The 16,027-nt window shown below is 37.0% G+C and overlaps 1 protein-coding gene across 3 annotated transcripts in view; it reads left to right on the forward strand.

Moving 5' to 3' along the window:
• The window catches only part of EPS15 (epidermal growth factor receptor pathway substrate 15), a 160,066-nt gene that overhangs the window by 97,117 nt on the left and 46,922 nt on the right, over positions 1-16,027 (forward strand). For all 3 annotated transcript variants that reach the window (XM_007978767.3, XM_007978770.3, XM_007978769.3), the window contains one exon: positions 8,325-8,397. In XM_007978767.3, the coding sequence (XP_007976958.1) occupies positions 8,325-8,397 (73 nt within the window). The remainder of the gene's footprint in view (positions 1-8,324; positions 8,398-16,027) is intronic.

The raw sequence follows: 16,027 nt of genomic DNA on the forward strand, positions 1-16,027 counted from the left end.
CATTTCAGCTTTATTTAACCACACATGAACCTTCCATTCTAGGTAAGTTAGTCTGTCTAGAATTTTCTCATCTCTCTACTTTCTTTTTCATTAATTTTGTATTATCATAAAATATACATAAGATAAAATTTACTACTTTAAATTTTTAACCACCTAAAGTGTACCATTCAGTGTCATTAATTGTATACTTAAAATGGTTAAAGTTTTAAAGTAATTTTTTTTTTTGAGATGGAGTTTCACTCTTTTGTTGTCATTTTTAAATGTACTTAATATCATTAAATACATTCACAGTAATTGTGCAATTATCACCGCTATGAATCTCTGGAACTTTATCATCCCAAACTGAACAATCTATTTGGAATTGATATAAACTAACTTCAGTCCCATAAAAACTGTGCTCCTGGCCAGGCGTGGTGGCTCATGCGTGTAATCCCAGGAATTTGGGAAGCCAAGAAGGGAGGATAGCTTGAGGTCAGGGCAATATAGTGAGACCTTGTCTCTACAGAAAATAAAATTAGTTGGCTGTGGTGGTGCATACCTGTAGTCCTAGCTACTCAAGAGGCTGAGGCAGGAGGACTGCCTGAGGCCAGGAGTTCAAGACTACAGTGAACTGTGATCACACCAATGCACTCCAGCCTGGGAAACAGAGAGACTCTGTCTTTAAAGACACAAATAAAACTCTGGTCGTATACGGCTCCATTTTCTCCTCTGCCCTTACCCCCACTTTTTTTTTTTTTTTTTTTTTTTTTTTTTTTTTTTGAGATAGAGTCTTGCTCTGTTGTCCAAGCTGGAGTGCAGCAGTGCAATCTGTACAATCTCGGCTCACTGCAACCTCTGCCTCCTGGATTCAAGTGATTCTCCTGCCTCAGCCTCCCAAGTAGCTGGGGCTACAGGCACCTGCCATCACACCCAGCTAATTTTTGTATTTTTAGTACAGATGGGGTTTCACTATGTTGGTCAGGCTGGTCTCAAACTCCTGACCTCAGGTGATCCATCCGCCTCAGCCTCCCGAAGTGCTGGGATTACAGGAGTGAGCCACCGCACCTAGCCCATTCTCACCCTGTTATGTTATTGATGTCACAAACAGTATCAAAACTCCCCCGCCGGGCACGATGTCTCATGCCTGTAATCCCAGCACTTCGGGAGGCTGAGGCGGGTGGATCACGAGGTCAGGAGATTGAGACCATCCTGGCTAACACGGTGAAACCCCATGTCTACTAAAAATACAAAAAAAAAATTAGCCAGGTGTGGTGGCAGACGCCTGTAGTCCCAGTTACTTGGGAGGCTGAGGCAGGAGAATGGTGTGAACCGGGAGGTGGAACTTGCAGTGAGCCGAGATCACGCCACTACACTCCAGCCTGGGCAACAGAGCAAGACTCTATCTCAAAAAAAACACAAAAAACAAAAAACTCCCCCTTTACATTATTGATGTCACAAACTGTATCTTTATACATTGTGTATCTACTAACAGATTCATAAATTCTTTTTTATGCATTTGTCTCTTAAATTCTATAGAAAGTATAAAGTGGAGTTGTAAACAAAAATTACAGTTATACTGGTTTTTATATTTACCCATGTATTTATCTTTACTGGAGATCTTTTTATCTTCATATGACTTTCAGTTACTATCTAGCATCCTTTCATTTTAACCTCAAGGTCTCCCTTTAGCATTTCTCGTAGGGCAGATCTAGAAGTAATGAACTCCCTCAGCCTTTGTTTGTCTAGGAGTATTTTGATTTCTCCCTCATTCTTTTGAAGCACAGTTTTGTCAGGTATAGAATTCTCAGTTGACAGGTTTTTTTCTTCCAGCACTTTAAATATATCATTTCGTTGCCTTCTGACCTTCAAGTTTCTGCTGAGAAATCCATTGATAATCTTATTAAGGATTGATTATATGTCACAAATTGACAAGTTGCTTTTCTTCTTGCTTGCTATTTTCAAGATTCTTTCAACAGTTTGATTATAATGAGTCTCTTTGTGTTTATACTACTTGGAGTTCATTGAGGTGTTTAGATTTGTAGATGCAGATCTTTTATGAAATTTGAGGAGTTTTCTTCTTAGTCTGCTTCTTTTTTTTTTTTTTTTTTGAGAAGGAGTCTCACTCTGCCGCCCAGGCTGGAGTACAGTGGCCGGATCTCAGCTCACTGCAAGCTCCGCCTCCCGGGTTCACGCCATTCTCCTGCCTCAGCCTCCCGAGTAGCTGGGACTACAGGCGCCCACCACCGCGCCCGGCTAATTTTTTGTATTTTTAGTAGAGACGGGGTTTCACCGTGATAGCCAGGATGGTCTCGATCTCCTGACCTTGTGATCCGCCCGTCTCGGCCTCCCAAAGTGCTGGGATTACAGGCTTGAGCCACCGCGCCCGGCCCTTAGTCTGCTTCTTACTGCTGTTTTGCCAACATCGTCTGTGCTTTCTTGTATAAGCTTTATCTCTGGCTGAAATACCATTTTCTTACCTGACATTTACTCTTTCCTTCAAGGCTTAGCTGAAGTCTCTCACCTCCTTCACGCAGTATTCTCAGACCGGAGTAATTTATATTGATAAACATGACATTATTGTCTGCACAGCTCACTTGGGAATTAATCATCCTACCTTCAGTGAAACCAAGGAGACCTTTTCTCACCTTCTTCAGGGAGAGTCAAGTTCCCATTCTTTGTGTTCTCGTAGAACCTTTCCTATCCCACAGTGCTTACCTGTTGTAGCACCTAGTACAGTGCATTGTAATTATCTCTTTATATTCTTATCCCCAACCCCTCACACCAGGTGTCTGTTCACATGCTCTGAATTAAGGGCTTCTTAATGGCAGGTGCCTTCTGGTTTTATGTATCCCTTAAGTATAGCATAGTGACAAGTATGTAATAGGATTCAATATGTGTTACTGAGTCAGTAGATAAGTTGCATAGTGGTATATTAGGTTTTATTGTGTATTTTCTCTATCGCTCTTCATAGCAATCCCATATATGGTTTGTAAAGTAGATACTCATTTTATAGCTGCAGAAACTAGAGCTTATAAAGAGTTTGTTGGTGTTTAACTTTTTATTTAGCATCTGCTACGTAAACCGGGTATGCTGGCATAAATTTTGTAATCCTATATGCAATTGTGAGATAAGGATTTTATTATCCCTCTTTGAAGAGAAGAAAACGGAGGCTTAAAAAAGATGAAATGACCTACCTAACTGGAGCTGGTTTAGGCAAAAAGAAGAATTTGATGACTCCATATAATTGGAAGAGTAAAGGTATAGGTGGGCGGGAAGGAGGGTTAGAAAGAGAACAAATAGGATATGTGCATATATGTATGTGTGTGTGTATATATATGTGTATATATGTGTGTGTGTATATATATGGAGAGAGAGAGGGAGACAGAGATTTATTTTAAGAAATTTTTAAGGTTGTGGGAGCTGGCAAGTCTGACATCTATAGGACAGGCTGACATCTATAGGAGGCCCAGTGAAGAGTTGATGTTGCATCTCAAGTTTAAAGGTAATCTGAGATAGAATTCCTTATTCCTTGGGGGACCTCATCTTTCTCTTAATGCCTTCAAGTGATTGGATGTGGTCTACTTACGTTATTAAGGGTAATCTGCTTTACTCAAGTCTACTGATTTAAATGTTCATCTCACCTAAAAAATACCTTCACAGTAACATCTAGGGTTGTGTTTGTCCAAATATCTGGGCACTGTGGCCTAGCCAAATTAGCATTAGGTATGACAGAAGGTGACAGGAGCCAGGGCTTGCTACCTAGAATGCTAGCTTTTTATCAGTTCCAAATAAAGGCATCCTAGATAAAGATTCTGACTGCTTTGGCATCGGTTACAGGCTCATTCTTGAATTAATCTCTGTGATTGTGTGGTGGGGTACTTTGACTGGCTAAGCTTCGACCAGGAGCCAATTTCTGGCCAGTCATTGCCCAGAGAGATGGCATCTTCTCTTTCAACTATATGAGTAGAAAGACATTAGAAGAGGCAGAAAGAGGAGCAATCTCCTAAAAGGATTGCTGAACCCTAGAAGGAGAGAGGGTCGGCCAGAACAAATAGCTGTTACTACAGTGATGTAAGGTGACTTGTGATAGAGCTTGTATTTTGGAGCCTGTTTTTCTCCAAATCTTATGGTTTCAAAACCATATAATGAGTTTCTAAAAGTAGAGAGCAGATAGGTTATTTTGAATGATATTCAGATAAGATTTTGGGGGTATAAATTTTAGTGTTTACATTATTTATTCTATAACTATATTAGATCAATGTTTTCTAACCTTTTTTATAACTCATAATTCCTTTTGACAAATTAAAAGACTACTCCATTATTGTTTAAAATTCTAAGTAATGTTAATATTTAGGCTCAATATTAATTACTTGACATCTTACATATTTTGCCTTGCAAATCCTAAGATGATAGAGATATTAGCATCCACATACGAAAAATGAGACTAGGGCTCTGACAGGTTAAGTGACCTGATCAGAGTGAGAAAAACAATTTCTCAGAAGAGCTAGATTTTTCTCTGTTTGCTTGTGAGAGAGATTGGCAGTTAAGCTACTTAGTGATACCATTTTTATGGCTAAATGTACTCCAAGAGAATTTTTATAAATAAGTTTCAGGATTGAAAAATACAGCTTTGTGAGTTTTCACAACTTTCTAGTTTCTAATAGTTTCTAGTTTTTAATGTTTTCTGGTTACAAAACAGTGGATGCTGATGTTTAGAAAAAAAGACATAAAACTGTGTATCTGGGAAGGACTTTGAAGATGATTTTATCTTGTCTTTGATAATATTGGAATTGCATCAAAAACTAAGACAGATGGCTCACGCCCTCCTTGCACATAGAGTCTAGGAAAATGGAAGTGGATTGCATAGACTCAAGGTCCCTCAGCCTAACTGTCCTTGTGAATAACTTGACCATTTCTTATTAGATTTATGTGTTTGTCAACCTTAGGCTTCTGAAAGCCTAGCTTGAGATTTGCTTTCCTTGATGGTTCAAATTCACCGCTCCATGGAATCAGTACTGTGAGCCTTTGGAATACCAGGGAGCTTTATTCCTGACTTGTTCTTTATAGCTTTGGTACTTGTGGATTCCTTAGGATGTGCAAGCATCTTGAGAATGAAAAGAACCAGAAAGATAGTCTAAAATAGAGGATGAGTAGGATCATTTCATTTCCCTTTTCTGGAAATTACTAAGGTGAAGGTAATAGCTTTTCCTGTCATGACATCTAAGATGAGTGGTGGTTCGGGCAAAATGCTCACATACTGTTTTTTTTTTTTTTTTTTTTTTTTTTTTTTTTTTTTTTTGGTGACAGGGTCTAACTCTGTTGCCCAGGCTGGAATGCAGTGGCCCGATATCTGCTCACTGCAGCCTCTGCCTTCTGAGTTCAAGTGATCCTCCTGCCTCAGCCTCCTTTGTAGCAGGGACTGCAGGTGTGTGAGACCACACCCAGCTAATTGTTGTATTTTTAGTAGAGACAGGGTTTTACCGCATTGGCCAGGCTGGTCTCGAACTCCTGACCTCAAGTGATCCACCCACCTCGGCCTCCCAAACTGCTGGAATTATAGGTGTGAGCCACCACACCCAGCCTCACACACCTCTTTTTGAAATAATGTCTTATATCTGCCTTATCTACCTATATTGGTGGACTCCTTGAGAAGTTGCATGTTAATATTACTTTTTACTGTGGCACAGATCCTTAAAGAGAATTGTTTTAAAATTACTAGTGTTAAAAATAATGTTTGTATTGATTATGTGTCCATCAACTGTAGAAAAGTATACATATTGTTCAAAGTAGGGAGAAGGTAAAAAATATGGTTGAGTATCCTAAGTGCACCTAAATATATGTTTAGATATTTTTATTTGCTTGAAATGAGAAGACTAGTTATAAAGGTTAAGAGTCATTGCAAGTCAACAGAATAACATTTGAGCATCTCTGAAACTGTAAACTAGGTTGAGAAAATTACTTCATTTTCAGTCTGATTTACAGGACAGGTTTTCAGTTATAATTTTTTAAATAGAAAGTGATATAATGGAACATTTAATTCTTTTTAAGTTTTCTGTTTTGCAATATATGTTATACTACTTGGTTGTGCTAATAAAAGGAATATTATAAGACCAGAATTTTATTAGATAAACATGAATCAAAAGTTAAATTTAATTGATCTTTGTACTAAGAGGAATTAATGCCTAAAGATCTCCATATTTTTTTTGTTGTTGGGAATGGTCTTCAGAGTATGTTTAGAAATAACACCATCCTTTCCTCCCCTTCCCCTTCCTCCCCTATAGACCCCAAATTACGAAGTTTGTACTCCTCAAGCTTCCTCCATTTTACCTAAACATAGGCTGTGTTTGCTTTCCAGAGCTGAGTCCTTTGTAATCTGTTTTGGATTTTCACCAAGTGAGCTTCCTTCCTTTGCTCTCCCATCCTTCTGCCTTGGCTACTTTGAGTCAGCTCACTGCCTTCTTGTAGCCCTGTTTTCCTCCGTGCACACTTGATCTGAGCAGACACTGTCAGTGACAGCAGTTAGCAGCAGAGCAGAAAGAATTCAGTACAAGCGTGTGCACTGCTGATCTCTGACACTGTAATGTTTTCTATTTTTGTTATTATCTACTTTCAGAAACTGGGAGCTGAGTTGACACTGACCTTGTGTGGAATGCCTCTGAGGATTTGGGATGGGGGGAGGGTGCTAGATTTTCATATGACTTATCTCTAACATGCTGCAGCAAGACTGAAAACATTCATCTGCTCACATAAGGAGGAAAGAAAATTTCCAAGATTGAGCTTGCAGAATTTGTTGGGTATTTTCAGAAAATTTTCCCCCTGCGTTTTTCTATTTCTTGAATTTGCCTTATTTATATAAGGGTTGGAGGTGGGGGATGGCCTTTGCATAATAAATAGGTTGAGGTATGGAAGGATCGGACTGCAACAATGATTCGCATAGTAAGGGACTGTTTAAAATCTCCACGACATCGCGACCCACATTGCGACCCATCTGACAAACGGTTAGTGAGCTCCTTGGCCGTCTCAAACGTTTAAAAGTACAATGTACAAATAGCTTTATTTGTATAGTTTCTTCCATACACATCTTAAGAACATTGTGCCTACATATCCAAAACAGTTTATTTTTTTCTACATTTAAAATCTCACCTCAAGAAGGTGAGAAATATAAATGAAGGATGCAGTTGTCCCTTAAGTATCTGCTTTGGTATAATTTTCTCACTTTCCTTTATGCTGGAACTAAATGGAGCCTGAGCTTACATTTTGGGTTGTGTCTGAGATGGAAACTGAAATGTAGTCTTGAAGCTCGAAGGAGAAACTTGGCTATACTAACATGAAGGACTTGTTAAATGCTGTCTTCCCTTCTCCATGTTTTCGCCTTTTACCTTTCCCCACAACCCCAGAAATGTACTGCTGCAGAATTCTTTGGGCTTTTTCTCTCATTTTGCAGAAAAGAAAGTGAAGGGAGGTGCGTGTGTTTGTGTGTGCGTGTGCACGCGTGATTTCAGTACAACTACAAATGGGCAGTTAAATTGTTAAATCAAAAGAAACAGCTTTATTTTGCAATTCTGAATCTAAGGTTGCTTGGGATTCATTCATAGCAACCCAGGCCTGATTAAAGCATGTAAGAATTTAGGTAACCATGTTTCAAAGTGAAAGTGGAGCCCAGCATGTTTGATTTGAAGAGTAGAAGAGATAAATGCTGCTGTGGTTCTTTTTTTACTTTATATATACTGTGTGTATATTTGATCAATTTGATTTGATATATGGTCCTAAAATAGCTTTTTTTGAGATGTAATTTTTGATAGAGCAAATTGCCTGTGTATTAACAATCTTTCCCATTTTCTCTGTTGTTTCATTCTAAAATTGATGCACACCAGTGATTTAAGGGGAAATTAACACTTCAGTAAATGTCTTTTTCCTTAATATTGTTGACTGTTTCTATTAGCCATTTTCATTTAATTTGACAGTGGTACCTAAGGGTTAACCTTACAGAGCTGATGCAACCCCTCCTTTTCTTTACCGGCAATTTTCATTGGACACTATTTCCATAGCAACAGTGACATCAGTGAAACCTGAGTGTTTCATTGATTATTTTTCTCCTCTTCCTTTTTTAATCTATCCTCTTTTCACCACATTTTAGTGAGAAAGCAATTTTTTTTTACAAACGGAGCTTATATTGATTTTTATTCCATGAATAATTAAAAGAGGGTAGAAAAATCTGCCCTTCATTTAAAAATTGAATGTTTCACTATGTATTTAAAAAACGATTCAGGATTAGGAGGATGGATAACCATACCAGCTGTAGCTAATGTTCTAAAATATTCTTGCATTGTTTGCTGGTCTTCTAGGGAAAAGAATAATGTGGAACAGGACCTTAAGGAGAAAGAAGATACTATTAAACAAAGGACAAGTGAGGTTCAAGTAAGTGACCATAAAATTTAGTGTTCCACTTCTGATTTAGGACTATTCATTTTAAATGTATATGGTTATTTACTATTTGCTGGATGTTGTATTAGGTCAAAGGAATGCTTAACGTGTTTATATTATATAAATGTTTATCTTTTCCAAGATGATTGTTCTGGCTTAAAATTCTGGCCTGCAAAGATTATACTGCAATGAGAAAGCAATATTTGTCAGCATAGATTTCTGGTTTTGAAAGTATTTTTTAAATGGTACTTACCTGCATATTATATCATTAAAGGTGTAAGTTTGCATGACTTACAATGTTAATATTTTTGCACCAGTAAAATTAGAGTGAGACCATCATCTCCTCCTCTTCCTCCTCCTCCTCCTCATCATCATCAAAAACCAAAATGCTTTTTCATGCATGTGAAATTTTTGTTAGCTAGAAGATCTAGTGTGTTAAAGAACTGTTTCTCATAATACTGGTAGGGTGGGAGATGATGTAGAACAATTTAAAGTAGTATTTTATGAGTAGCTTAGTAACCAGCATATCTTAAACTTTGGCATAAAGAGCTTTAATTCATTTTCATTAGGTGTTGTGTTAAATGGTTTCATTTTACAAAGAGGAAGGATGATAAAACCTCCGTTTTTGTTTGGGAAGTGATAAAAATAAGGGGGTAGCAGTGTTTCTAACCTTACAAATAGAGAAAACTGGGCAGTGCCTCACTTAGAGCAGTAAGCAATGCATGTGGCCATGTTATTGGGGTACTGTTTCCTGAATGCTGAACTAGCACATAGAGGAGATTGGATATAGAAGCACTGGTAGCAGTTGCTAGTAAGAACTCTTGGGTGGGCATTTCTTAATGTGTTGCTTGTATGTTGGATTTTCCTGCTTTTCCTAATAGTTTTAAGTAGGGAAAAACTCTAAATTGTTAGGTCCATTGTTTTGTTTTGATGCAGGACATTCATTAGAGATTGTCTGTCTGGTGGACTGTGCTAGGGCGGGGAGAATGATTTACTGAAGAGTTGAGGAAGAAACCAGAGGGACTTGTTGTCGGAAGTTGATTCTCTGATTAGGTGACTACATTTATTATATTTACTTGAATTTTCCTAAAGGCAGTGCAAGTTAAGAGTTCATCTTCAATGTAATTCTCTTTCTGGTAGTGAGGTTAGGTGGGCGTAAGAGGGTAAGTTATCTGAATTACATTACTTTGTGCAGTTTTTGAGCTTCTTAGGAAATGCAAAAGAGCCACACATTTTAAGCAGTTATTACTAAAAATAGTGTAAAATGGAAGATAAAATAATCTATTCAAGTTTTCGTAATTCGAAGAAATAGATGTAGCTATTGATACAATCTTGGACAGCTTCTAAATTTAGCCAGTTACTGCTGTAAAGTACACAGGTTCTTGTGATAGACAGCATTTTGTTGAGTATGTCTACCTGTTGGTTTTTCCCTACTGCGTTTTTTGAGGATGTGAATTTAAATATCCAGTTTAGAAGACTGCTGAAATTTACATTGTTTCCTTCAGTTTAAATAGGCTATCCTTGAATATTTGGTTTTTTATAATTATAGAAGTTTTGTTGTCCATCAGAATTTCTCCATGATTTGCTTGCCCTTCTTACTTAGTGGCAGTGGTAAGGTGTATGTCTAACCTTAAGCTTTGCAAAATCCAGAATGTGTGATTGCCACAAGAAGATGAAATGGTTGAATTTTTCCACATAGAGTGCTCTAAGTATGAGTAAGGCATCTTGGGCCATGGGAAGTAAAGACCAACTAGTAATCATTGAAAACAAATTCACTGAAAAATATAGTGGATTAATTAAAGATTGGGGTTAGTAGATTCATTATTTATTCCATCCCACTACAGGTATCTATCTTATGCATGGTAATGAGGCACTAGACTAAGAATGATGTGGATAATTGACATCTACAAGTAATTAAAACTCTTCATAGTAGTGATCATTTTCAATTTTCTGAAGCAAAACTTATCGTAGGTGGTAACAAGATTCATTACCTTTTCCGAGGTAACTGATTTAGCCATTGGTACTGAGGTGTAGACTGGAAACTATATGGATAATTAAAGTCTGTAAATAACTCCAGCTCTCAAAACTTACTTTCTAATTTCCCTGGCAAAAGGCAACTCACTGGAGCTATTAATAAATGGCAGAATCAAAGAGAGTGTATTTCACTGCTTCTTTCTGACCCTACTTTCTAATGGCGGTGCTAATGAGAAATGTCAAAATGAAGACATCGGGAAGGAGAAGTAAGGGAATTTTGACTTATCAGTACCTGCCACAGTTGGGTTTTTGAGTGGTCTTGCTTTTCTCCATATTAATAAAGTCACAGTGATAATATGAGCTCATATCTCAAACACAGAAATCAAACTTTTGAAGCCAAAAGTTTTAATTTTTTTTTTGTTTTGTGTTTATGTAGTCTCTCTAATTCAGTTAGAGTAGAAAGTCTGCTGTGTAATTAATTTCTGAATTTTTGTTTCCTGTCTGTATTTCTGTTAATTACTGCCTTGAAAACTTTCAGTTCAGGATTTTTTTCTTGGAGATGACTTCACGTTTTATCGCATGAGATGATCACTGTTAACTTTTATGAGATATACTACCAGTTTACCAAGTTCTGTGGACAAATTAGGCCCAAAGTGATCCAATTCCAAGGGGGAAACATTGTGAAAAGCCATTTTATCCCAAATGTCTAAGGTTTGGGTATGTATTTTTTGTTTTGTTTTTTGTAAGGGGAGAAGGTGGACTCACATTCTTCCTACCTTAAAGAATTGCCTACATATGATTTTATTAAAAATATTTTTCTTCTGGCTAGTCAACAAATATTTTAGAGATTCACTCTCATATGCCTGGTTTCTTCAGTCTTGAATAGAACTTTATAGCAACAATTTGATGTCAAACAAACTTGAATTCAGTTCCTAGCTCTGCCACTTCCTAGGTTTGTGATCTTAAGTAATTTAACCATTCTACACTTTGGTTTCCTCATCTGTAACATGGGATAATAAAAATAACAAACACTAAGAGCTGATGTAAGAATAAAATGAGATAGTGCAGTAAAGTGCCTCACAGAGTGATTGGCACCTGGAAAGTGTTCAGTAAATGTTCTTAGTAGCTGTATTATTCTGCACCCTACAATCATCTCTTTATTACCTTCTCTTCGTCTTTAAGCTCTTTCTTCTCTGATACCCATCTTCACATAGGCCTCTTGGACATAGGATTCTTCAATTTGAAAATACCCCTTTCATGGCTATTGCTGCCACCTTAACTACCAACTTATTTTTCTCTACTTTTATTGCTTTGTGTGGCCATTTTCCACACCTTCCTATCTTTGTAGCGACCCTGTACAGTCTGCTGCTTGCCCATACCACACTGTGTATTTTCTCCCCAGGGCCAAGAGTAATGTTAAGGCCAAATCTGTTGGTCCTTGTATTAGTTACTGCTTTCTTGGGTTGTATTCTTTTAGATATCCTCCTACCTCTGAACCTTTGCTTCCATTGACTTTGCCAGAGACAGATGGACAGACAGACTCTGTGTGTGTTTATGTGTGTCCTTGCTTTCCTTCTCCATAACCCCTGTCATCTGTATACTGATAACACCCAAATGTTTATCAAGCTGTCAACTCTCCTGAGTGCCAGTCCCACATCTCCAGTTCACCATTTTGATATTTATCATTTGAAAATTAGTATGAATCTTATTGAAAAAACTTGGCTTCTGGTTTGAACTTACTTATTTTTCTTTCTCACTACTGCCACCTGTATCACCTAATATCTAAAATCTTAAAGTCATATCAGAAGTGCTCACTCCATTCGCTCTTGCTTTTCCTCCTAAAACAATTTAGTATGATGACTTTCAGATGTGGGAATCTTTACTGTTGCCCACTGCCACTGTTAATGATGGGAGGATGTCATATCTCAGGAGTTATTGGAGACAGAGAAAAAAATGAAATACAAACCCTCCTCTTTTTTTGACTGTCTGACTCTGTACTCTGTGCCTTATATATTCTCCTTCTTATTCCCACTTTTATGCCTTTTGTTGTTATAGTCCGGAATGTTCTCTACTTCCCTGCTTATATGAATTCCACCCATGCCTTAAAGCCCAGCTCATATCCCACCACTTGTTTTAAACTTTCCCTTCTCTGTCTCTTGGTCCACACCAGTCTTTCCTGTGTTAGAACTCCCAGAGAAATATGTATCCACTTATATATGACATGAACCATATGTTACCTGGTAGTGTTAGCTTGGTGTGATGTGTATAGATTCCAATATCTTCCTTCCTATATATTGTGAGCTCCTTGAGCTTAGAAATTGTACCTTGGATCATATTTTTCATTATATTTGGCAATATATTGTTAGATGGAGGTAAATTTGAGGAAGCTGTTCACGATAGAAGTGAATAAACTTTGATTTTATGCATACAATTTAAAACAAGACAATACAACTAGAACCCATAGGTAGAAAAGATTGAGAGCACAGTAGTTATCATGAAAAGTCAGACTTCTTCATATTGTTCATACTACCCTCATGTAAAAGAAGCTCCTTATTATTTATATTTCGATAAGTAAAGATTCAGTAAGTCAGAGTACTTGTCCATGTTTTTTTATTTTAATTCACTTAGTTTTTTTCTTAGATGAAAAGGGATAACTTATCTTAGATAGAAATAAAATTAGATACATGATCTCAGCATTCTTTTTCTGGCCATAATGCTCTTTAGAACATACTGGAAAGCATATGATTGAGAAATAAAGGCGTCTGTTAATGGGGTTTTCTAACACCTACCCTACTTTATTAGGCTTCCTTTCTGTTCGTTGACTTAAACATCTTGTTCTACAGTTGATACATTTTTAATATTAAGAATAGTCCTAAAACTTCCATCAGATAAAATAGTATGTCTGATTATTTCTAGTTGTAGGTTAGTTTATAGAAGTTTTCTTTTAAAAAAATAAATAATTATATAATTATGTATAATATATAAAATATATTACTGATATTGATATGAACTATTAATATATGTTTGTGTCTGTTTCATATAAAATAGAGTTAAAAGGTTTAACTTTTCAAATAACTTTTAAAGTAACTTCATCAGTTGTACATCTGACTTGAGTTGCTAAAATGAAAGTTTTATTTTTTCATATGTCTAAAATTCTTAGGTACTTGCTTAAATTTTATTTCCACTACCCCATAGCACTTCATGGGGGATAGAGGGATAGCAGATAATTTGCCATTTTCAGTAACTTCAGTGATTTCTAGAAAACAGGACATTTTCCTTGAAATTTCTTTTTAAGTAAAGCCAAGATTGCCAGCTCAAATATCCTTTAATTTCTGGATGAGTAACCTCAGATATGGCTTGCTTTGGTATTTTTCTAAAATAAACCTTGGCACTATATTGCTCTAGTCTTGTTCACTTCATCCTTGCCATGCTCCAACTGCTGCTATCTTCCTTTCTTTTGCTGTTGATGGCACTAGTAGGCAAGTAGACCATGATCAGAGGAATAGAGCAGAACTAGGAAAGCATCTGCAAATGTCTTCTGTCATTCACTAGAGGGCATGGCATTCGATAGTGCTGAGCCTGTGCACAGACCCAGGAAAGGATGTTCCTAAGGGCCACATTTGGGAAAGAGAAAATTACCCAAGTTCAGCAGAAGACACTGTTTGTTAGGAGCACCTTCCACTGCTCTAGTTAAGGGCATGGCGGGGGAGGAGGGAGCAGGAAGAGAGAGAGAGAGAGGTACATCTGTTGCCTTAATTTAGTCTCAGGATAAGCTATCTGTACCAAAATAAAGTGGCTAAGTATATCTAGATGCTGATATTGATATTGAAATTGCATTGCAATGGTGGTAGCCTTACAAATAATTTTCCAGTGAAACTTGTTTGTTATTAGCATGTATATTTGCATGAGTTCATTTTGATTTTGTGCAGTTTAATAATTTTAATTCTGTATACTGGAAAAGAAGACCTTTTTGTATGTAGTTTAGTGTTGGAATTTTTTTTTTTTTTTGAGGCAGAGTTTCGCTCTCGTTGCCCAGGCTGGAGTGCAATGGCACAATCTCGACTCACCGCAACCTCTGCCTCCCAAGTTCAAGTGGTTCTCCTGCCTCAGCCTCCCAAGTAGCTGGGATTACGGGCATCTGCCACCATGCCTAGCTAATTTTGTATTTATAGTAGAGACGGGGTTTTTCCATTTGGCCAGGCTGGTCTCAAACTTCTGACCTCAGATGATCTTCCCGCCTCAGCCTCCCAAAGTGCTGGGTTTGCAGGAGTGAGCCACCGTGCCTGGCCTGGAATTTTTATAGACCTTTTTTCATATTTAGAAATAGACATAGAGAGACATTAATTATAATGAATTTTAATATGGACATCTATCCAGCTTGAAGTTTCTCACTAATGTTAGGTATTTCCTCAGGAGCCTTTCCTTTAAGTCCTGTAGTTTTGTATTACTATGTAGATTTTTACTGCAGCTAAGAAATGAGGGAGTGGGACTGGGAAATTTGAATGAATGTGTTTGCTCTTTGGGAGAGAAAGGGCAGGAAGAAGTAAATATTATATTGGTTTGTTTATTTGCCTTCCTCTTACATAAGCCTGTCTTTTGAGGTTGTGTTTAAGTGGCTCCCTAAAAATATTAAAGGAAACCAGCATTGATTCTATTATTGGTAGTTCTTACATAAAAATTTAGTCACATGAGAATATTTTTATATTGGTATTTTTATATTTTATATTGGTAGCAATGTGATACTTAAAAAACAGCAAACTTGACATTTTCTGATTATAAAAGTAACATGGATTCATGGTAAATTTGTAAAATGAAGAAAAGTATGAAAAAGATGTAAAAAGCCTTTCTAGAGAGAGCTATTGGTAACATTTTGCTGTATTTTCTACAAATATGTATAAATTTCTTTGTATTAATTTGTGATCATATTGTATATGCCTTTGTATTTAGCTTTTAAAGCTTAGTATCATGTCCTAGACATTTTCTTATATTATGTGACCCTTTTAAGATAAATTGCATTTTTTGTCCCTGGATTTACAATAAAAGACATCAAAATTACATCTGGCTTTAAAGATATTATTAGAGACATGAAATAGATAAAGAAGATTTTTCTTTGGTGTATGAGGGAGGGTGGGGAATATGACTACAGTATTTACTGATGGGGATAGATAACATATTTTTCCTAATCCCACTCTTGAACATATTTAGTTAAAGGGAAAGAAAAAAAACTTTTTTCCCTCTAGGATTTAAAACATGCTTTTGGGACCAGCATATTGTTATATAAACCTGTATAATAACTTTATGAACAAAGTAAGGAATTTATAATAGATTGTATTTTTTCTTTCTTTCTTTCTTTCTTTCTTTCTTTCTTTCTTTCTTTTTTTTTTTTTTTTTGAGATGGAGTTTTAATCTTGCTTCCCAGGCTGGTGTGCAATGGCGCCATCTCAGCTCACTGCTGCAACTTCTGCCTCCCGGGTTCAAGTGATTCTCCTGCCTCAGTCTGCCTACTAGCGGGAGTTACAGGCGGCCACCACCACGCCCAGCTGATTTTTTGTGTTTTTAGTAGAGATGGGGTTTCACTGTGTTGGCCAGGCTGGTCTCGAACTCCTGACCTCAGGTCATCTACCCACTTCAGCCTCCCAAAGTGCTGGGA

Source organism: Chlorocebus sabaeus, chromosome 20 (genome assembly GCF_047675955.1).
Source record: "Chlorocebus sabaeus isolate Y175 chromosome 20, mChlSab1.0.hap1, whole genome shotgun sequence".
NCBI lineage: Eukaryota > Metazoa > Chordata > Mammalia > Primates > Cercopithecidae > Chlorocebus > Chlorocebus sabaeus.